Source organism: Ursus maritimus, unplaced genomic scaffold, assembly GCF_017311325.1.
Source record: "Ursus maritimus isolate PB19 unplaced genomic scaffold, ASM1731132v1 scaffold_12, whole genome shotgun sequence".
NCBI classification, from domain to species: Eukaryota; Metazoa; Chordata; class Mammalia; order Carnivora; family Ursidae; genus Ursus; species Ursus maritimus.
In genome coordinates, this window is record NW_024423564.1 from 26,677,755 (window position 1) to 26,700,307 (window position 22,553).

General features: G+C 37.0%; 1 protein-coding gene across 1 annotated transcript; it reads left to right on the top strand.

Moving 5' to 3' along the window:
• The first annotated feature begins 1,829 nt into the window (after positions 1 to 1,829).
• Positions 1,830 to 22,280, top strand: GCLM (glutamate-cysteine ligase modifier subunit). The gene is made up of 7 exons (XM_040627020.1): positions 1,830 to 2,139; positions 6,460 to 6,525; positions 7,819 to 7,903; positions 11,367 to 11,426; positions 12,435 to 12,637; positions 13,822 to 13,936; positions 17,883 to 22,280. The coding sequence occupies exons 1-7, from the start codon at positions 2,014 to 2,016 to the stop codon at positions 18,050 to 18,052; spliced, it is 825 nt and encodes a 274-aa protein (XP_040482954.1). The 5' UTR covers positions 1,830 to 2,013; the 3' UTR covers positions 18,053 to 22,280.
• Positions 22,281 to 22,553: the final 273 nt, after the last annotated feature.

Sequence of the window (22,553 nt, forward strand, 5' to 3'; positions counted from 1 at the left end):
ATTAAAATCACCTCAATAAATTGTAGCATGCAAGAGTAAGGAGTTCGAAGATAAGGGATCTAGGTTTTGATTGGGGCCCCAACACTTACTAATGAGATTTTCAATAAGTTATTTATCTGAGTTGCTATGAAGAGTAAATGAGTTTACATAATGTAAAATTTAAAAACATAACACAATGCTGCTGTGATTTCATGTCATGAATTTGCCACTGCTTTGAGAACTGGATTGTAAGGGGGAAAGGGCAGAGGCATTAATAATAGGAGCTCTCACTTACTGAACCTTTACCATGAGCCAAATACTCTACTAAGGGCTTTTGGTAAGCTCTCTAATTCCTCACTCCTACTCAGTGTGGTAGATACTGTATCAGGTGGAACCATGGCACCTAGCCATTTCTGTAGGTCAAAAATGGTCAATTATCAGCAATTTCCTATGGTTTAAACTAACATCTGGCCCAGACTGCAGAACGTGAAACAGAGACTAAGTGACCTAAGTTAAACTAGCCAGTACCTGGTAAAGTCAGATTTGCAAGCCACACAGCTTTATATCCGTGAGCAATATGCTACATAAATTCCCAGCAAGAAAGCAGGTCTAGTAGTTTAAGAGGTTCAACCTCTAAGTTTAAATCAAGAATTATTTGTATGGTATTAGAGAATATACAAGAAGACAAGAAATGATGCACCAGGAAATTCAGCATAAGGATCAAATGTTTACATTAATTAAAATACCCTATGCTTGTTCCTGCTTCTGGCATTACCCTTCTCTTCAAAGAATTTTTACCTTCATTCAGCCAACGAAGATTTACTCAAAATCAGGCTCGTCTCCAGCCACCTACTAGAAGGAGCTGCTTTTCCACTTCACCCTGAATTCTTACCAACTGGAATTTATCCTTTATAATAGCATTTTGCCTTTTAATATATCTGATTTCTTTTAACAAAGGAAAGCTCAATAAATGTTCAACTTGAGATTCATACCAAGTCTACCATACATGAAATTCAATAGGAGTAAAGAATCACAACCATCTCTAACGGAATGGCTGATACAATCTTCCCGAAGAAGTGTTCTCTTTAATCTGAACTCATGTGGAAACTGCCCTAAACTACTCTTTCATATGCTTAGGCCTTAACTTTGGAACTAGAGTTTTAGCTTCTCAAAGGCAAAGATTAAGTCTTACTCGCACACTGTCCGGCAAAAGTCAGTAGATCTGTAATGAATGAACATGAAGAAAAACGCGCAGTTCCGGGGATGGGGGGAGACCTGGAGAAAGAAAATGAACTAAAAGGGTAAAAAAGCAATGAAGGGGCACTTTGCCTTAACACCCGCCTTTGAGAACTAAAACCAGCTAGGATTTCAAAGCCTTGGTAGCGGCTTTCGCTGTCTTTTTAAAGAGGTGTGGAAGGAAATCACCAGCGCGACCGCCCATTGGCTGGGAGGCGAGGCCGCGGGCGCAGCTGGCGACGCTAGGCGGAGCGGACCCGGGCCGGCGCGCCGTCATCTGACCGGCAGGGGGAGCCCTGCCGAGCGCCGGGTCCCACGCCGCGCCGCCCCGCCCAGCGCACCCCGCGCTCTCCCCGCCGCGCGCCCGCCCGCCGCCCGGCGCCACGCCCGCCACAGGCCAAGGGCCAGTCACCCGCGGGCGGGCGTCCCGCAGCTCTCTCGCCGCCCCGCCCCGCCCGGCCCGGCCCCGCCGCGGGACGGGTAACGGTTACCAAGCACTTTCTCATCCGCGGTTTCTGCTTAGTCATTGTCTTCCAGGAAACGGTCCCTTCAGTTGGGAATCAACTCTCCGGCGGCGGCCGCACTAGCAGCAGCCGCCGCGGCCAGAGCGTCCTTCCCGGGCCGCCGCTCCGCCACCGTCCGGCCTCCCTCGGTCCCGAGCACAGGCCGAGGTCCCGCCGCGTGGGGCGGCCAGTCTCGCGCTCGGCTCTCCGGCCTCGGGCTCCGCGTCCTGCGGGGCGGCCTCCATCCCCGCCTGCGGCCCCGTCGCCGCCTGGCCCCCCTCCGTGGGCCGCTGCCATGGGCACCGACAGCCGCGCGGCCGGGGCGCTGCTGGCGCGGGCCCGCACCCTGCACCTGCAGACCGGGAACCTGCTGAACTGGGGTCGCCTGCGGAAGAAGTGCCCGTCCACGCACAGCGAGGAGGTGAGAGACGCGGGGCTCCGGGGCCGGCCGCGGGCCGGCCGGCCCCCAGGGGGAAGCAGCGCCCGGAGGGGAGGGCGGGCGGGCTCGGGGCGCCCGGTGAGGCGCGCACCTGGGCTCCGCCGGCGCGGGGAGGCTGGGGACACTGGGGTTGCGACGTCGCCTCCAAACCTGCAGCCGGGGGCCGCGCGCCTTAAAACACTTGGCAGGTGCAGCTTCATCCCGAAGGACGCCTCTGTCGATGCTCCCAACTCTCGAACGTACTAGACCCCTCTTCTTTGCGGGGCCCAAAGGGGTGCAGAGAGGACCAGCACTTCCCTCCCACCCTCCCCCAGCCTCTCGCCCCCTGTCCCCCACACCGCGGCCAGGTGAAGACATAGCTTAAGAGATTCGCTTTTCCAGGATTCAGGTGAAGGTAGTAGTAATAATCCACTTAGCTCTGAGGCTGTTAACAGTAGTTTTTCTGTTGCTGTGAGGCACAGGACTGACTCAACGCTCAGATTCGGCTTGGGAATAAGGTATGCATTTTTCTTGCTGAAGATGAATCTGCCTCAGTTTATTTGCCTGAAGACTAATCACTAGTTTGAGGTGGCAGAGATTAATCTGGAATTATACATGTGATGCATATTTGGTCCGCAGCTGGTCATTCCTGGGTGGAGAGTCAGGGTGCCCAGTGAATTGCGGAGGCATATAGGTGGTATAGGACGGCTTTGCTTTTGAAAAATAACAGTGAATAAAAACAAACCTTTAATTTAGGAGCTGTGTGACTTTGGGAAAGTCACCTTCTCTGAGTCTGTTTACACAGCTTCGAAGTTGGATAATGATAAGATCTTCATTAACTCACTGTAAGGATTTAAAAAGATAATACAGGACAGTGCTCACCGTGGAGGCATTTATCTACCTTTTTATCAAGATTTTTTTTTCAAGATTCTATTTATTTGTTTGATAGAGCGCGCACAAGTAGGCAGAGCAGCAAACAGAGGGAGAGGAAGAAGCAGGCTCCCCGCTGAACAGGGAGCCCAACACGGGGCTCCATCCTGGGACCCTGAGATCATAACCTGAGCTGAAGGTGGAGGCATAACCGACTGAGCCACCCAGGCACCCCTTTTTATCAAGATTTTAAACCAATCTTAAATAAAAGAAAAAATGTCCCATGCCATATTATATGATACGATGATTATGATATCAGCTGTATTCCTAGGCAGTTTTTGCTCTTTTATATAAGATGTTGGTGATATACTATGCAGGAGCACATGGCATCCCTCTGAGTATGCTCTGGGCCTGTGAGCACCCATCAGATGAGAACTCTTGGTTATAACTTTAATAGGAACCAAAATCTGTACTGTATTCTGTGACCAGGTTCCATCTATCTCAGTTTGTATACCTTTTTTGTTTAAACCACCCCACTTAGACTATTTCTCCCCCAAATAAATATTTCTGTATTTAGTTCTATTCTTTGAATTTCCTCCCAGAGCTGCTGGTTCAATACACCATTTTCCATTTTTATTGACAATATTGGGTGAAATTTTTGCTCTCTTGTTTCACTACAATACACTTTAGAGTAGTGGCCTTCGAAGTTTTTTGACTGCAAACCCAGTAAGAAATTTTACCTTGCAATCTAGTGCATAGTCCATAAGGACAGAAAGTAGGATGAGTGGTTACCTTGGGCTGGGGTAAGAATGGGTAGTGACTGCTGGTGGGCACATGGAGATGTTCTAGAATTGGATTGTAGTGATGGCTGCACGGCTCTGTAAAACTCTTTACAAACTTTCTAAAAAGCATTGAATTGTGCACTTAAGTGAATTTTGTGTATAAATTATACATCAGTAAAGCTGTTAAAAAATCTATCTCAAAGGTTTTATGGAGAGATTAACTGTGTATTCTGATATTTTTCTATCCTATTTTAATTTTTAAAAACTCTATTTCTTAATGTAACGAGTCACACTCCACAGTTTGAAAACCCTGTTCAAAGGACTAACCTCTAGTTTTTTCTTTTTTGGGGGGAGGACTGCTACATAAGAGGGACAAAATAAACTAGAAAACATTTGAAGAAAACTTGAAGATAGGGCAGCATATTGTAGGAAAATAGGACAGTTTAGTTAGGAGAGACATATTTTGTTTCCATGTAAAAAAAAACACACACACAAACCCAAAACAAAACTTTGTAACAAACGGAACTCCAGATTGGGATATGCTACTTGAAACAGTTTAACCTTGTAGAATAAAGAAACTGAATAAATCATTCATTATTAAGAAAATGTACACATTGAGTAGCAAATTAGATCAAGTTTCCTAAAAGGTCTCTTCTAGTTCTTATGTATATGTTTTTTTTAAATTCCATTATCTTTAAAAAAATTTTTTTCACTAGAACTTTATGAGATCAAATTTTGTTTTTTAAATGAGCCATTATAGGACTGTTTTGCTCCATTCTTTGTTGTAAGAGTATTTGGCCATATGAATCATGTAGTATATTTAAAACTCTTATATGACTCCAGATCTAATGATACCCATTATGATGATACTTACTTCAATGATCCTATGCATATATGATAAAAATGAACAAAGAACAAAATACAAGGTTAATGTTCAGTCAATATAGATAATATATAAAAGATTAGAAATCATTAGATTTGTGATACAGTCAGTGAATTTTTCATCGTAACATTGACTGTTCTGTGATTTGTCCTGACATTTTGCAGAATCCAAGATTAATTAAAGAAATGGTTTCAAGAAGGGGGTGAATATTCTGAAGATATACTTACCTTCCCGAATTGGGCTTCTTATCAGGAAAACCTTTAGTATACAATTGAGCCATCCTTCCAGAGGAAATTTTCTTAAAATTCTCCTATGATTTGAGCCAAAGCGTTCCGATAGAATTGTTAACTTCTAGTCCTGCTCCCCCAACTTTTACCAATTTTGAAAAGAATATTGACGTGTAGTAATTATCAACTAATTTTTATTTAATATCTTAAATTTGATTATAAATATATTTTCCATGAAGGTAGAGACCTTGTAGATTGAATTCATGTGGATTATTGTGGATAGCACATAAGATTTTTGTTGTGGCTTATGAAGCTTAATGTAGATGACTCTGAGTTCTTAAATTGATAAACCAGTTGTGCCTTATAATTATCTGTACTAAGATAAAAGCAGTAAAGTGCTTGTGTCTGTTTTTATCATAAGCAATCATAGATAAGTGAGTTCAGAAGTTTAGTCTGTGTTATTGCTATTAAGAAAGTGCTTTTGCAGTTTAGGGACTTGCTCCCAGTTATTCATTTATTTTTTCATTGATTGCCCACAGAATGCAGAGCACTGTGTCCTTGGATATTTATAAGGTAGTGATTTCAAATTGCTAGTGTTGCCCATTAGTGGTCATAAATCAGTTTGGTAAGCCATAGAACAGCATTTTTTTTTTTTTTCTAATTAAGAGACTAGAAGCCATCAGAGTGCCTAGCATGTAGTGAACATACCGTTTTGCAAATGTTTTGTTCTGTTATATGTATTTAGGTCCTTACTCTCTATGTGAATGTATGTAGGTCTTACTTTGGAGCTCTGTCAGACAAGTTTGAAATACACCGACATAAGGGATGAAAGATGCATGAACAGTTTAATGGATTTAAATATACTATAATGTTAGTGTAAACAAGATTTTTTTTTTCTTTGTATAAGGAAACATTGAAGACTGGTTGGAGGTATACCTAAGTGGTAGGCAATGACATGTGGGCTGACATTATGCAGGTTGACTTGTGTAAGATAGGACTGTTGTAGATCTCAGACTTTACATTTTGACTCCTTGGGATGCTTGTTAAAATGCATTTCTGCTGCCCTTAGAGCAGGTCTAGGATGGGCCCAGGAACTGGAATTTTTAATGAACACCACAGGTGAATAATGGAGTTCCTCTGGCCACATTTAGACAATCATTTATTTGTCTTTGAGGATTATCTCATAGTGGTTAATATTAATTTTAGTCAGGCTTCCTGAGCTTGAACTCACGTTCCTCTGTTTATAAGCCTTATTCTTGAAAAATTTTGTTTCTTTGTAAATGCTTTTATGTCTCAAAGGCTTACTTAACCTTTCATTGGTACAAAAACACTTTAAAAATAGATTACTGTTTTACATCAACATTCGAAGATTAGGATAAAAACAGAGCTAAACTTGTTTTGTTAAAACAAAAACCTTGTAGAACTAAAATTTTGTTTTTTTATGGTTTTTCCTATTGACATCTTCTTTTTCCAACTTATCAAACTAATATATTCTTATTGTAGAAGTACAGAAAAATGTATAGAATTTGATTGACAGGTTCAAAATGCATTCCTTTTACAGCTTCGAGATTGTATCCAAAAGACCTTGAATGAGTGGAGTTCCCAAATCAGCCCCGATTTGGTCAGGGTGAGTAAAATGTTAATGAAGAAATCTCGTAGGTCGAAAGGGAAGTGCAGTACGCAGAAGATTAGATTTCCCCAGTTTTGACAGGGAAGTCAAATAGGCAATTAGCACAAAATTCCCTGTGGCTGATTTACTGAGATGGCTGTCTGACCCAGTATACTTAAGCATAAAACAGAAAATCCAGGATGTATCACCAACTCTCCAACTAGACTAGATAACAGATTCTCTGTGCTTAATTCCCATCACAGTTGCTTCACTGTGTTCCAGTTTATATTTGGTCTAGTAAAGAAGTGACTATTTAACAGTTTTGGTTGTTAAATTGCTTTGGCAGAGTATCATAATAATATAGTCACTAGAAATAATTTAATGTCTGTTTCAAGGGAAACACTGGGTATTTCATTAAATGTTAATAAATGACTTATAAATGTTAGTATGCAGACCACCTGTCTGCAAACCACTCTTTGGAATCCACCTCAGCCAAAGGCTCATAACAAATTACATCGACTACTTTAAAACTATGAGAGGACATGCGCTGGAAACAGTTGTTGCCATGGGCATTGTGCAAGTTTAAACTCTATAGCTGCTAGGCAGATGTTGATTAATGTCTTCTATCAGTCTCTGTTTCTCTGAAATGACCATTTGCTTCTATTTATGCATGACTGACAAACACTTATTAAGCCTTTGATATGTGCCAGGCATTGTAATATGCCCAAGAATTGTGGGAAAGGCCTCACTGTTTACTTTGTTTTAATCTTGTAAATGTGAGTTAGTATATTTCTGATTTATATGTACTAACATTTTACCATATTCTTCATAAATTATTAATTATAATGCATTACAGTTGCCTTTACTTTTTTATTGCACTCAGAAAAAAAGTCTTGGTTTAAAATGTTTGTGATTAATATAAGAAGCTTTTAACATGTCATTATGCAGAATGGGTAAATATTTATTATTTTTCATTGGTTTCATTTTTAAGTTAAATTATATACTGTGTTAGCGGTTCTAACTCCTCACATGCTGCCCCCCCCCCACCACCATGTGTTGGGGTTTTGGTCATGCATTCCTCTGAGTACCTGATCAAAAGGAGATCCTTTTTCCCAGAAAACGGATACACACACAGCATTTTACCTTTGTTTCAGGGCTTTACAAACCTGATGAAGCCCATCCAGACATCAGGTTAAGAACCCTGTTATCTTATGGGTTCCCTGTTTCTAAAGGACATTACGGGATAATAGAAAATATATAGCTAATTAAAAACATTAATTTTATATTTATTGTAAACATTGTTTATTATAGGAATTTCCAGATGTCTTGGAATGTACTGTATCTCATGCAGTAGAAAAGATAAATCCTGATGAAAGAGAAGAAATGAAAGTTTCTGGTAAGGTCCAGCCTTTACAACTTATTTTGTTATACAGTGGAAATGATAGCTTTTGTCAGGCAGGGGGAATAAGCCTTTCTTTGGTTCTGGTAATGAGTGACTCAGTCACTAAGTGTGAGAAATATAAAGATTCTTTTTTTTTTTAAGATTTTATTTATTTGAGCAAGTGAGCTAGAGAGAGCAAGTGAGCGAGAGCATGAGCTGGGAGAAGAGGGAGAAGCAGGCTCCCTGCTCAGCAGGGAGCCTGATGTGGGGCTCGATCCCAGGACCCAGAGATCATGACCTGAGCCAAAGGCAGATGCTTAACCAACTGAGCCACCCAGGCGCCCCTAAAGATTCTTTTTAAACATAATGTAAACTCCCAAGAGGAAGTTATAGAAGGTCAGTTTTGGCTACTTAAGTGGAGTCAGAAGAGGACTTCACCTTGCTGTTCTTCACGATGGTCTCATTAATTTATATGTTGGACTTCAGGAATATTAAGGTGGACGAAATGGAAAGAGTAAAAGGAAGGCTTAAGAGCAGTGTCATCCAAAGCAAGCATAGGCCCTCCCTTCCTGGTGGAACACTGCTAAGCAATGGCTGAAGTCACCTGGAAGTGTAGACTGAAGTCTGGGCAACAAGTTGCATGAAGAGAAATAAAATCCATATTCTACCCATTCAACAAATGTACTGAGTGACTATTTACCAGAGACCATGCTAAGCTCAAGGAATGAAAAAAATGAAGAGATGGGCTGTTCTTGCCCTCAGCTTACAGTCAGCATAGTACAGTCATTAAAAGCTTGAACTTAACTAGATCGAAATTCCTCAGTATGCAGATTACTGACTGGTATAATCTTGGGCTAACAAGTTATTTGACCTCTCTGAGCCTCATTTTCTCATTTGTAAAATAGGGATGCGTCTGTTTCACAGGCTTCTTTGTAAATTAGATAAAATAACAAATGCACTTAGCACAGTGCTTGGCAAAAAGTTAAGTGCTAAGTAGCTGTTATTTATTACCATTTGTAGTTTTGTGTTGGTTGTTATTTTTTTATTAGGATGGACAAGTAAGATGAGAGAGGGTATTGTTTTTTTGACTCAATTACTACCATTTATTGAGTCTATTTTGTACCAGGCACTGAACTTCGCACATTTTGGTTATATTTCTTCACATGATTCTCAAAACAGTTCTACAAGGTAGGTATATTATCTGCATTGCATAAGTGACATTAAATAACTTGAAAGTTGTCATATAACCAGTAAGTGGTTGAACCAGGAATCCATCCAGGTATGCCTCATTCCAAATCCCATTTCTTTCTATTAATTTCACATTGCTGTTTGTGTTGGAAAGGAATTAAAAGCAACCTCTTCTCTGTGGTTGATTGCAATTCCTCATGGTTTAGGTCTATCTTGTAGCTCTCACAGGTTGTCCTCAGTTCCTAGAGGGCTTGAGATTTTTGATAGGTATCAAAATTCTCCCTCTATGAAGAGCTTTCCTTTCTCTACTTACCTAAGAATACCTCTTGTTTCGGAGAAAGGAGACCGTTTCAAATGGCACAAATTCATGGCCAGAGGGTTAGTGGTAGGGAGGGTTTCATGGAGTATAATTATGGGAGCTCTGGGTGGATTAAAGTGGTGAAGATTGACTCTCACCTGGTTGGTAGGGGAGTGGTGATGACTTTTAAATAGAGAAGTCGAGTAAAGAAAGCAATGCTTTAGGAAGATTATCTAGCAGTAGAAAAGAAAGGACAAATAAATGTATAAGGTAAATTTGTTATATTTGTTGAATACCAGGCAATTTACACATAGATATTTCATGAGCCCTCGTTTCTCTCCATTCCCTTTTCTGATTTTCTGTATTACTACTCTACCTTTTTGTCTATTGAGTAAATTTAGATTTTGAACAGTGAATTTACATAAAGTAAATCTATGTAAATAAATTTGAGTTTGAATCAAGTTAAAGCCTCAATTTTAATAGAAAACTACTCAGCTTTCCTGGTAACCAAAGAAATGCCAATTAATGCAGTCCTGGGCAGGTATATATTGTACATACTAAATTAGCAAAAACTATATTTTTGATAGTGTCATATATTGTTAGAATAATTCTTTTAGTTGGCTGGTAAACTGGTACAAATCTTTTAAATAAAAGTAGGAAATAAATAAAATAGGACAAGATTCAGGGTGCCTGGATGGCTCAATCAGTTAAATGTGGATTTTGGCTCAGGTCATGATCTCAGGGTCCTGGGATTAAGCCCCACATCTGGCCACGTTCAGTGGGGGTCTGCCTCCCCCTCTGCCCCTCCTCCTGCTCTCTCTCTCTCTCTCTCTCTCTCAAACAAATGAAATCTTTAAAAAAAACCCAAAAAACAAAAAAACCTAAGATTCACAAAAAAGATCATTCCCTTTGCCTCATACACATTTCTGACAATTTGTCCTTGGGAAATGCTTCAGCAGAAAGTTAACAAAGTTACCAAGATGTTTATTTTAGCATTGTATGTGATAACAAAAAACTGGAACTAATGTAAATGTTCAAAAAGTAGGAATTCATTTGAGTTATACCCTATCAAAATTACAGAATAATGTTTAACCACTAAAAATGAGTATGTAAAATTATTCATTAAAAATAGAGTATACAAAAATCTAAACAGTGACTGCTTTCAGTGATGAGACTATTGGCAATTTTTTTTAGTCTTTCTACTCTTGGGTTTTTCTCATTTTTATTTTTTTTCCAGTTTTTAATTTAAATTAATTAATGTACAATGTAGTACTGGTTTCAGAGGTAGAGTTCAGTGATTCATCAGTCTTATATAACATCGTGCTCGTTAACATCATGTGCTCTTCTTAATGCCCATCACCCAGTTACCCCACTCCCTAACCCCCTTCCCTTGGTTTTTCTCATTTCTAGAGTGAATATGTTACGATTTTTAAAAATGTTAAGAGAACTAAATACTTCATAAAGATATAAAAAAAATATTACAGAAAGATAAACTAAATAGAAGTAGAATAAATGTTATACCCTGCTTCATATGACCAAAAGCTGGACACTAATGTCTAAAAATTAAAATGATTGTATTAGGAAGGTGGGATTGTGGGGTTTTTCTTTTCATTTTTCTTCACATTACAAGCAATTTGTTTATTGAAGAATGTATATAATATGTTCCATTAATATTTAATTCATAAAAATGTATCTTTTGAGTAATTTATGTTTGTATATTTATGTGACCTGCCTTCTAACAAATGGAAAATTAATATTTGCTTTTTTGTTTTGACGAACGGATATTTTTTGGCAATTGGCATGTGATTTAAAAAGTCCAATGGAAAGGTACTTTCATGTCTTAAAATGGAAACTATACAATTATGTGCCTAGAAAAGGAAAAATAATTCCTTCAGGATTCTCTGTCAACTTAGTATTGTTGGCAGTGTTAATACTGTTTAGTAGAATGTTACCCAAATGTAGTGATCAGTTTTGTCTTCTTTTGTTACCCAGCAAAACTGTTCATTGTAGGATCAAACTCTTCATCATCAACTAGAAATGCAGTAGACATGGGTAAGCAAAAAGTTAACTTTTTACCTTCATAACTTTAAATTAGTGTAGGTGTATTAGTTATATCTTGTGTTCAGGACCAGGTGAAAAAGAAGAAGAGCTCATTCCAATTTTACTTTTTAAAGTTTTAGCCTAATTTCTTAAGGCTTCTGTCAGATCATATCGACTTATGTAGGTTCATATTTTGATATAGATAAGGAACGTAAAAGATGTAACGTAATTAAATGTTAACTATACGTTTGGAGATGAAGTTCTCCTTAACCATATTCTTAGCCCTTGTAGTACTACACATGAAACACCATGACCATCATCACCACAACAACACAAGCATTTTCATCTTTGTTTGGCACTTGGTTAGATTATTGTGATAATACAGTTATTCAACATTTTCTCTTTTAAAACATTCTTCCAATATTATAGGTGTTGAACGCTTAAATAATGAGCTCTTTGATATAACTACAGAATGAACAATAATCATTTAAAATAAACCCTTTAAATTATTTTTACAGAAATCAAATTATCTACCTCTATATAGATTAGTACCATAAATTTAGTTTTTCAGAGTCTCAAGACTATTCTTTGCCATGACTACAAATTACAGAATATGAGGTCAGAATTCTTGTGATCATCCATACAAGAAAACTAGTAGAACTGGAGAAGAAAATTTTATGAAGATAAAGAAGCTACCAAAAAATTCCTGGGGCCTAGGAAACAAGGAGGCATGTTCCCCAGAAGGACTGTCGGAGCTGTGAGTCCCTAGGAAGGAGGCAGGTCAAAGAAACTGACCTGTCTACCATACAGACCAAGCAGACAAACAGGGACTTCTGCTTTGTTAAGAGATGCCAGTGTTCTAAATGATAGGTAAATTATGAAACTGAATGAAACAATCTGCTATATTAGAAAACTAGTGAACTGTATGGACAGAATTTACTGGGATACTTGAAGGACATTAGAAATACTCGTTTTCATTATGTAACAAATATTTACCTATTGTGTTTTCCTTCACATCAGCCTGTTCAGTCCTTGGAGTTGCACAGTTGGATTCTGTGATCATTGCTTCACCTCCTATTGAAGATGGAGTTAATCTGTCCTTGGAGCATTTGCAGCCTTACTGGGAGGAATTAGAAAACTTGGTTCAGAGCAAAAAGATTGTTGCGATAGGTACCTCTGATCTAGACAAAACTCAGTTGGAACAGCTGTATCAGTGGGCACAGGTAAAGCACAGCTAGATCACAAGTGCTCTGGGAGGAGCCTGTCGTTTACAGTCTTTGCTTCACACCGTTTAGCATCGTGCACAATAGTGGACACTCACGGCGGGGCGGCGGGGGGGACTGTTCCCAGTGTGGGAGTTTTGAGGCAAGCTTTAAAGCACCGGATTTTTTCATCTCAAATATATACCCAATTTACCTTAATATTAATCTCATTTAAAAGGATGGACAAAAACACTAGAAAATGTGTGCCAAAGTATTTATAGCCAAAATGAATTCAGGTTATTTCCTTCGGTTTTACTGTTGTGATAAAAATATTACATTTTTCTTCAGATATGATTAGGTCTTGGTTCTGATTTCTTAGGTAAGGGAATATCATATGTAACAAATATTTTGCTGTTATTTAAAGATATAAAAGACTTCCGGTTCATAGAATTTGCTAAGGAATAGGTGTCATAAATTAATCACCACCACTTTCTGGCCTCTAATAACGTACAGTATTATTAGGGAAGTTGCTTACCAGTATTTTACCCTTACTCTCTGTATTTTTCTTTACTCCTTTTACTTCATCCCCAGCCTTCTCCTTTGCAGAGCTTTCAGTTTCTTATAGACAGGAAGACCTTAGAGAAAGTATTGCCCCTTCTCCCTTTGATTTGGTGATAGCCAGAATGTGGCTAAGATTTAGTGAGAGAGACTTGGGTCATCTGGAATGTATCTGTAAATTAACCAGAGTAGCTATTAGCAATTATCTAATTCTTTTGCAAAATGTGTCTAATTTATAACCACATTTTATACTTTAACACAAAATATTCTTATTGTTTCTATTTGATCCTTTACCTTTAAGACCCATTCCCTCTTTAGCTAGAATCATCGCACTTAGAACCATGTTTGTTAATGAGGCAAATCTAATAAATAAGCTGTATTAGATTGCAGGAGCTTAGAAACTGTATTGGCTTTTCCAGTAGCACTGTAGCTTCCCCCGCCCTCCCCCCAAGCTTTCCTTTCCTTGTTACCGCTAACATGAGTTAGGAAAGCATACATTAGTAAATATATTCATATAAAAATGTTTTATAAATTTTAAGCAGTATAAAATGCAGTCTTTCGTATTTTCTAAAATGATGTTCTTTTATTGCTTTCCACTTTTTGTAGTACTTAATTTAGTGCAATGTCATGATTTTTTTCACTTCTAGGTAAAACCAAATAGTAATCAAGTTAATCTTGCCTCCTGCTGTGTGATGCCACCGGACTTGACTGCATTTGCTAAACAATTTGACATACAGCTATTGACTCATAATGATCCAAAAGGTAAGACTGAGGTTTTCATTTGTTGATTGATCATGAGCTTTTATCTTACAAGAAGCTACTTGTTAAAATTTAATTTTTAATTTTGTGCAGTGATAAATGTTACCTAGAACTTTTCTTAGTAATCCAAAATATATATCCATTTAGTTTCAGAAAGCTTTGTCTATCAATGAGAAAAAAATGGAAGGGATCATTTTCTGAACATCCAGTCTGTTGAAGTTTATAAATATTAAGCTACACAAAAAAGATCTTTTAAGATACTCTAAATAGTATCATATAAAATCTTGTCTAGTATGGCAAAAAATTGTACCAAACAGCCACTTTGTTAAAAAGGGTAAATATCTGGAAAGAGAGGCAGATAAAATTTAATTTGAAATTTAAGCATCTTAAAATAGGTAATTGAGGGGCGCCTGGGTGGCGCAGTCGTTAAGCATCTGCCTGCAGCGCAGGGCGTGATCCCGGCGTTCTGGGATTGAATCCCACATCGGGCTCCTCCGCTGGGAGCCTGCTTCTTCCTCTCCCACTCCTCTACTGTGCTCCCTCTCTCGCTGGCTGTCTCTCTCTGTCAAATAAGTAAATAAAATCTTTAAAAAAAAAAAAGATAGGTAATCGATTAGGTATTTTATTAATCATTACTATCAAGACCTATATGTTTGGCGTCAATCAGAAACATTATTTGATAAATGAGAACAGCTTGTCCACCTTCTGTAGTGTGATGTTTTATTAACATTTTACAGGATAAGTAGGAAAGCTAGGAAGAGAATGTTTATACTTTATAATTATTTATTTAGCAGTCTGCTCCATTCTCATTTTTTCACTGTTTTATAGGAAGAGGAGGAGCTTTAAGAGTTATTGCTCCTCACATGCTAGGAATCAAGCTAAATACCTTAGAGGGATGATCTGTAATTCTCACAGCAACTGAAACTAGGCATTTTATCATTGAGGAAATAGAGCCTCAGAATTTAAGAAATCAGCCAAGGTCACCCAGTGGGCATGGGACAAAGTTTAAACTTGGACTTGGTCCTGGCTGAATTGAGAGCCTTTCCCCCTATACTGTACAATCTTTTTTATTTGAAATATTAGCATTGTAGTATTTCAGTCTGAAAATCTTACTTACTTATCAGTTACCATTTAAATGATACCAGAATAGGAGATAATGACTTTTGCCTCTCCCTTCAGTAATTACTTTCACAAGTAATTAGATTCATTAAAAAAAAAAAGTCATCTTAGTGAAAATCTAACAAAGAATTTCTATGCCGACTTATTCTGAAACATAAACCATTTAAATTCCAACTTTCTATATGTTGGCATATATCATATCATTTATCTGTTTTACTTCTATATGTTGGCATATATCATATCATTTATCTGTTTACTTGGGCTCTTCCAACAGTAATTATTATCAACAGCTGATGGATGAGCCTGCACCCCGTTCTAGCTCCACTTGAAAAAAACTCTTTCCTTTTTCTGGTAGGAAAAGATTAAGGTGTCTGGTATTTTATTTCCATGGTACCTAAATGTTGACATGTGGATATGTGCTAATGTATCGTTCTTATGGCAAACTAAATTGCATATGTGTATGAGAAGAGAGATTTAATCCATTTTTGGTATGTTTTTGCTTTACTGACATAACTTGACATTTGAATGTCTTTCTAAATTTAATCCTAAACCCTTTGATTAGAATTTATAGGCTGATCCTGCATATAGCATTAATGAATCTTCAGACACTTTGATCTGTAATGAAGCAATCTTTTCTTAAAAGATTTATTGTGTTTACTGATTCTAAAAAGCTCGCATAAGTATATTTAAAAGTATGTAGTTAAGTTGATGAATAGCATAGCTCTCTGATTATGTGTCACATTTTATTTTTTAAGCAATCAAGTTGTAAAACATTTAACTCTGCTTGTCACCTGCAATAGTAGAGTTTTGTTTATAAGTCCCCTCTAAAGCCCTTCACCTGTTCTAAAATTACCCTATTCTTCAGAAAGTGCTTATTTTCCATTACTCTTTGTCCTAGAAGTTGTGGTAACAATTTAACTACAGTCAGCGTGAAATTATGAAGTAGGTGATCCTGACTCAGAACCTTCCCCTTTTTATTTGTTTTATCCTTCCCTCCTTCCCATTAAATCTGATCTGCCTTATGCCTCATTCCCTCCAGGTCTTGGTCTCTGTCAGACAAACTGATAAACAAATCCACGTTCATGTTACCCTCCCAAAGAGATATTTGCCTTCCATTTATGAAAGCTGCCATTTACTGGCTGCATGACCTTGGGCAAGTTACCTAACCTATCTGCCTCAATTGCCGCCTGGAAAAGGGGAGAGTATTATCTATCTTGTAGGGTTAACAGGTAGATTAAAGAAGCTAATACATGTAAAGTACTCAGAAAAGTGCGTGGCACATGATAATAGCTAACACTTACAGAGTTTACTATTGATGTTACTCAAAGATCACAGCAGTTCTTTTGGGACAGGTGGGTCCTTTAGCACACTCCCCAATCACACTGTATAGTTGGTCACTTAGTCTCTGTGTGGTTGGTTCTGACCCTAGTAGAATCTTTCCATATTGATTGATTGATTGATTCAGCAGACATTTGAGTACCTACAATGTGTCATTGTTCAAAGTACTAGGGATATAAGGACCAAGTCAGATAAATTCCAACGTTCATGGGATTTATATTCTGTTGGGAGGAGATGGACAATAAGGTAAATGTTAAATGTGAGAAATGGTGGTATATGCCATGGAGAAAAGTTGGCTGAGGGAGAAAAGAGTGCCCAGGTTAGGGGGTGTTTTATGTACGGTAGTAAGGGAGGCCTCTCTGCTAAGATGATATTAATCAGAGACCTGCAGGAGGGATGATAGTCCTGTGAGAATCTGGAAGAAGAGTGTTCAGGGAAGAGAGAGCAGCTGATTCAAAGGCCCCAAAGTGTGAGTGTGTTTGAGGATTTCAAGATACAGGTATGAGGCCAGTGTGGCTGGAGAAGAGGCAGTGAGGAGGGGAGTAGTACGTTGGAGCCAGAGTAGAGGGCTTGGAGAGCAAACGTGGAATTAGAAAATAATTATTTCATCACAGAGATGCAAATAAAAACCATTTTTATTTGGCAACAACCATTGCCAAAGAGTTTTTTAAATGATTGCTGGTGCTTGTGAGGATATGGTAAGATTGGCACTCTAACATTATCAACTGCTAGTAGAAGTAAAATATAGCCTTTCTGAAAAGCAATTGGCAATATACTGTCTATCAAGCCTTCAAAATGTGCTTGTACTTTGACTTTGTCATCCTGTAGCCAGGCATGCATTTTAAAGATGTTCAGCATAACATTATTTTTATTAGAAAAATACTAAGAAAAACCTAAATTTTTTGGTCAACAATGAGGAAATATATAAATTATGATATCTATATAATATAGTATCTGGGTAATTATTAAAAATGATGCTTCCACAGAATATTTAATTACATGGGAAGATTCGTAATAAAAGTTGAAAAGATAAGTAAATTAGGTTGTAATTACAGCATGATTTTTAGTTTTTGAGATATGGAAAGATACAGAAAAGTTGGAAGGATATACATGGCAATGGAAATAATCTATCTCAGGTTGATAGGATTATGGGTACCTTTCCTTTTTCTTCCGTGTATGCACTTTGCTGTATTTTCACTGGCTCTACATTACAATTGCCTGGAAGTCTTCAAAAACAAAAAAAAACACATGCAGGCTCCACTCACCAGAGGTTATGAATTAAATAGGCTGGGTTAGAGGTGTAGGGACTTTCTAAAGAACTGCCTGGATCTTTTTAATATTCTGGTTCAGATTCATAGCACACATGAAAGAAAAGCATATATTATATTCAATTTCGAATTGTTAGTTTTTTTGTGTTTAAATGTTTACCTACATGGTAAAGTGCCGTTATTTTCAAATTTAACACTTTGGGTTTTTATTTGTTTGTTTTAAGAACTGCTTTCTGAAGCCAGTTTCCAAGAAGCTCTTCAGGAAAGCATCCCTGACATTCAAGCACATGAGTGGGTGCCCCTGTGGCTACTGCGGTATTCGGTCATTGTGAAAAGTAGAGGAATTATCAAATCAAAAGGCTACATTTTACAAGCTAAAAAAAGGGGCTCTTAACTACGACTTAGGATCATAACCTACTGACTTGTATTTTCCTTGAATATAAGATAAAATTGAGATGTATAAAAATTAGTTACTGCCTGTAAATGGTGTCATGGAGGCAGATAGTCTTCAGTTATATTTGACGATATGTTATCTGTCAAGTTCTGAATACTTCTCTTGCCTCCATATCAGTTCATTCACATGAACCACTGTATTGTTTTCATTAAACTCTTGTTTTCTAATTGAAATTGTCTATAAAGAAAATACTTGCAATATATTTTTCCTTTATTTTTATGACTAATAGAAATCAAGAAAAATTGTTAGATATATTTTGGGCCTAGGTATCAGGGTAATGTATATACATATTTTTTATTTCTGAAAATTAATTAATGGCTTCTTATCTATAGTACCACTAAGCAATTTAATTATAATTGTTAAAACTGAAATACTGGAAGATATTTTTTCTGTTATTGATAAGATGATTATATCCCAGAGTAACTGGAGTAGCTGAGATCTACTAGTAGTGTAAGTAAAATTCATTTCTTCAATACATGAATGAAAACTTAAACTTAATTGTCCTTGCTTGTAGTTTACCTATAATGATTTAATCTTGTATTCTTGTGCCATATTTTCCTTGCTACTATTTCCAAGACAAACCAAAGTAAATCTGAAAAAGGAGACTAGAAACTTCGAAATTTTTAGGGGTTTTATAAAAACAACTATTATCATCTCCAGATTCTTCTTAATACTTGATCCATCCTTAATATTTTGCTATTCATTCAAGAATATTCAAAAAGTATTGAGTGTTTATCATATGCTGGGCACTGTGGGCTCTGGGGAGAAGGGGGGGCACAAGGAGTCAGAATCAGTTGAGTAAAATATGTAATATTTGCTCCCCACTAATAACTGACTCGGAGGGACTAACAGCCAGAAAAGGAGTGAAAAAATCTTTAATTCAGGGTGAACATTGTCTATTTAGACAACTTTTTTTGAGATACAGTCTTAACTATTTAAAAGCAAATGATATAATCAAAACTTTAGAGCTAGAAGAGGTTATAGATTATTTATTATATTCCTCATTAGTTTAAGAACCAGAAAATAGCAAATAAATACGCTGTGGCCATTGATATAGACTACAGGTCTCCTTAGTTCTATAAATTTTTATCTGTAAACCAGATATTTTGAAAAGTTCTTCAAAAATCTCTTGAATGTCAGTCAGTACTTTTAAACCATGCGTCTTAATACATGGTTTATAAAAAAACTAATACAGGGTGCCTGGGTGGCTCAGTCAGTTAAGTGTCTGCCTTTGGCCCAGGTCATGATCCCGGGGTCCTGGGATCGAGTCCCACATCAGGCTCCCTGCTCAGCGGGGAGTCTGCTTCTCCCTCTGCCCCTCCTCCCTGCTCATTCTCTCTCTCTCTCATAAATAAAATCCTTAAAAAAAAAAAAAAACTAATATGTAAAACTAATTTTGCCCAGGCTTTTTCAACTTAGAGAAAAGTGGTTCCATAGCCAAAGTAAATACACTAGGAGCGCCTGGGTGGTGCAGTTGGTTAAGTGTCCGACTCTTGCTTTGGCTCAGGGTCATGAGATCAAGCCCCACGTAGCACCAGAGTCTGCTTGGGATTCTCTTTCTCCCTCTGCCCCAACCCTGCATGTGTGCGTGCATGCGTGCACTCTCTAATAAATAGATCTTTAAAAAGAAAAAAAAAGGTAAATACACCAGACTCTTCCTATCCTAAATAAGGTTTTGTAGTTTATTGGTTAGATAATTTGATCATTAGAATTGTAACATGAAATCAGCTGATTTACTTGCTAAAATTCATTTAGACTTAGAGCTTCCTAAAGCCTTATATAGCCTCTATATTAATCGTATATAATGTTATTGAATGTATATAGTTAACTTTTTTCTTTGGAAATGTGCAACATTTTTTTCATACAACATAAGTCTTTAAACAAATGCTCATTTTAATTTAAGCCTAAACAGTGAATTGGTCAAGATATCTTAAGAGGGAACTTAATATCACATTTGTTGCTTTTTAAAACCCTAGACTTATAAAAATGGATTGTTTGAAGGGTTATTTTGAAAACGAAAAAAAAAAAAAAAACCAAAAACTTATGTTTCTAATTGATCCAAAACTTCAGAGGAGCTTTTTTTGTGTTCTTTCTCCCTGCCTCTCTTGACAAAGAAGCAAGATTGTAGATTCATTTTGTGAAGGGGATTGTGTATGTATGGAATTTTAAAATGAGTTTTTTATTTCACTTCTGTACCTTTAATTTCTGTTATTGAATAACCATTTTTTTAAAAAAACTGATTTTTTTTTTAAGACTTGGCAATTTTCCAGTCTGGTGTTCACATCTATTTTTTTTTTTTTTTTTTGTAAACTATGAGAATATAGTGAGTGCTTTTCAAGTATTTAAGGACTTAATGTTTAAAAAGCCATAAAATAAAGAACAGTGATACTACCAAATAATTGCTTAAAGCTGAAAGCTAAGTTATCAATAGTGTATATAACAGATATGTTTTCTGGGGAGAGGTGTATCCAATGACTCAAGGTAGAAAGAATTTATATAATTGTGGTTTTTTTTTTTCAGTAAACATGAGAAGAAGCTACAGTTTATTACATTTCCAAGATACACTGGAGCCTTACATTAACACAATGTACTGTAACTTAGAATTTGTTCTGTGATGAGTCTATCTTATATTCTCATCCAAGAAACTGTAGTCACCAGAAGGACCAAGATGTCTTATAAAATCTGTTCACATGGTGTAAATTCTGCAGGCCACACTGTGCTAGTACGCTAGCAGAGTGTCCTCTTAGGGATAGCCAGTGCTGGATTGAATCACAAGTAGCTAATAATTTTTCTGTTCTCAAAGAAGATCACTTAAACAGCTATGTGTGGAATGGAAAATAAAGTTACTCTATTTTGAATTAATGGTCAGACTTTCCCCTACCAGAGCCAAGTAAGTAGTAACTGAAATAGAATCTCAGTTTTCAGTGATAAAAGGTATAAGATTCATGTAATTACAACTCATTTTTTAACAGATTTTCTTTCCAAATTTTCCACCCAGCATTTTCAGTATTGGGGAATGAAATGATTGACAGTTCATCTCTCTGACAATTGTACATTTAGAGAAATTTGAAGTTGTTTTAATGAGAATATAAACCATTTGTTTTCATTATCAAATATACCAACTTATGATTCTGAAAATATTTTTTTAAGCTAACTTCCTGATGTACCAGAACTTGTACCTGTCATTTCCTTATAAAGTTGTTGATGGGATATGTCAGTTTTGTTTTTGAAGAGTATGTAACATAACTTTCATTAATATTTTTTATAATTTTCAGAATTAGAAATACATTTAGGGCAGGAAAATGTTTTCATTAGATAATTCTACTTTTATGTGTCTATAGTGGTGTATTATAAAATACAGACAAAATATAAAGCATTAATAAATTTTTATAAGTCTTTAATTTCGCCTATGAGTATTATGAATTATCTAATTAAAATAAAGTATGTTGTATACTGTTTGAGTTGTTTGAAATAGTTGAAAGCATCCTAGAGTATTATATTGATTTTGACCTATTTGAACTCAAACTGAGTATGATTTGAAAATAAATTATGAATAATTTTTAAATATCCAAGCCATAAAGCTATTCATGCATTCATTCATTCAAAGATTTATCAAATGCCTGCTATATGCCAGCCACTCTGTGTAAGGTATTGGCAGATAGACACAGAAATAAACAACCTCTGTCTTCAAGGAGCACATAGTATATGTGGGGAGGGGAGAGATCTGTACACGAACAAGAGCAGTAGAGTCCATCTGTTAATGATCAAAGTGGGGAAAAGGGATTGGGGGCGTATAGAAGTGGGGCTACTGCAGAAATTAGCCTTAGAGTAGGCTGAGAGGATGGCTGGGCATTCTGGCAGAGGCCTGTGTTTGCCTTGTTTGTAAATAGGCTTTTATTGAATGATGAACAATTTATATGTAAACTTTAGAAATTCAGTGAAAACACTTTCTTAAAGAGCTTGCCCTTACATATAGAAAGGAATGGCTTCTGTTGAGACAAGAGTAAGGTTGGAAACGTAATATTTTATTTAAAAAGAGGCTAAAACTTGCTCAAATCCCCCAAATATATCAGAATATTGCTGTTAAAATTTCACTACCAAAAAAGGCAAACAAAATTTTAATATGTATCTCTCAGCAATGAATAAATGCATAAAATGTCATACAAGATTTTTATGTGTCTGTTGGTCCATTATTTTAGAAGGATTCATATTTTACAATATGCATTACTTACTTTGACTCAGCTCTGTTTTCCTTGTTTCTTTCCTCACTGTTGATTCTTGCATCCTACTCCATTTAAGTTCGCTTTTTTCTTAAGCATGTCATTAGTAATTCTTTCACTGAAGGTCTTTGGGCAGTAAACTTTCTAGGTCCTGTTTGTCTGAAAATGTCTTCATTTTGTTCTCAATCTTAAATGATCATTTGACATTATAGAATTCTAAG

Bases quoted from the DNA above. Each gene is read 5' to 3' on its own strand.
- GCLM (XM_040627020.1), top strand. From the start codon at position 2,014: ATGGGCACCGACAGCCGCGCGGCCGGGGCGCTGCTGGCGCGGGCCCGC. The intron at 6,526-7,818 runs GTGAGTAAAATG...TGTTTATTATAG, and splicing joins TCAGCCCCGATTTGGTCAGG to GAATTTCCAGATGTCTTGGA. The intron at 12,638-13,821 runs GTAAAGCACAGC...TTTCACTTCTAG, and splicing joins AGCTGTATCAGTGGGCACAG to GTAAAACCAAATAGTAATCA.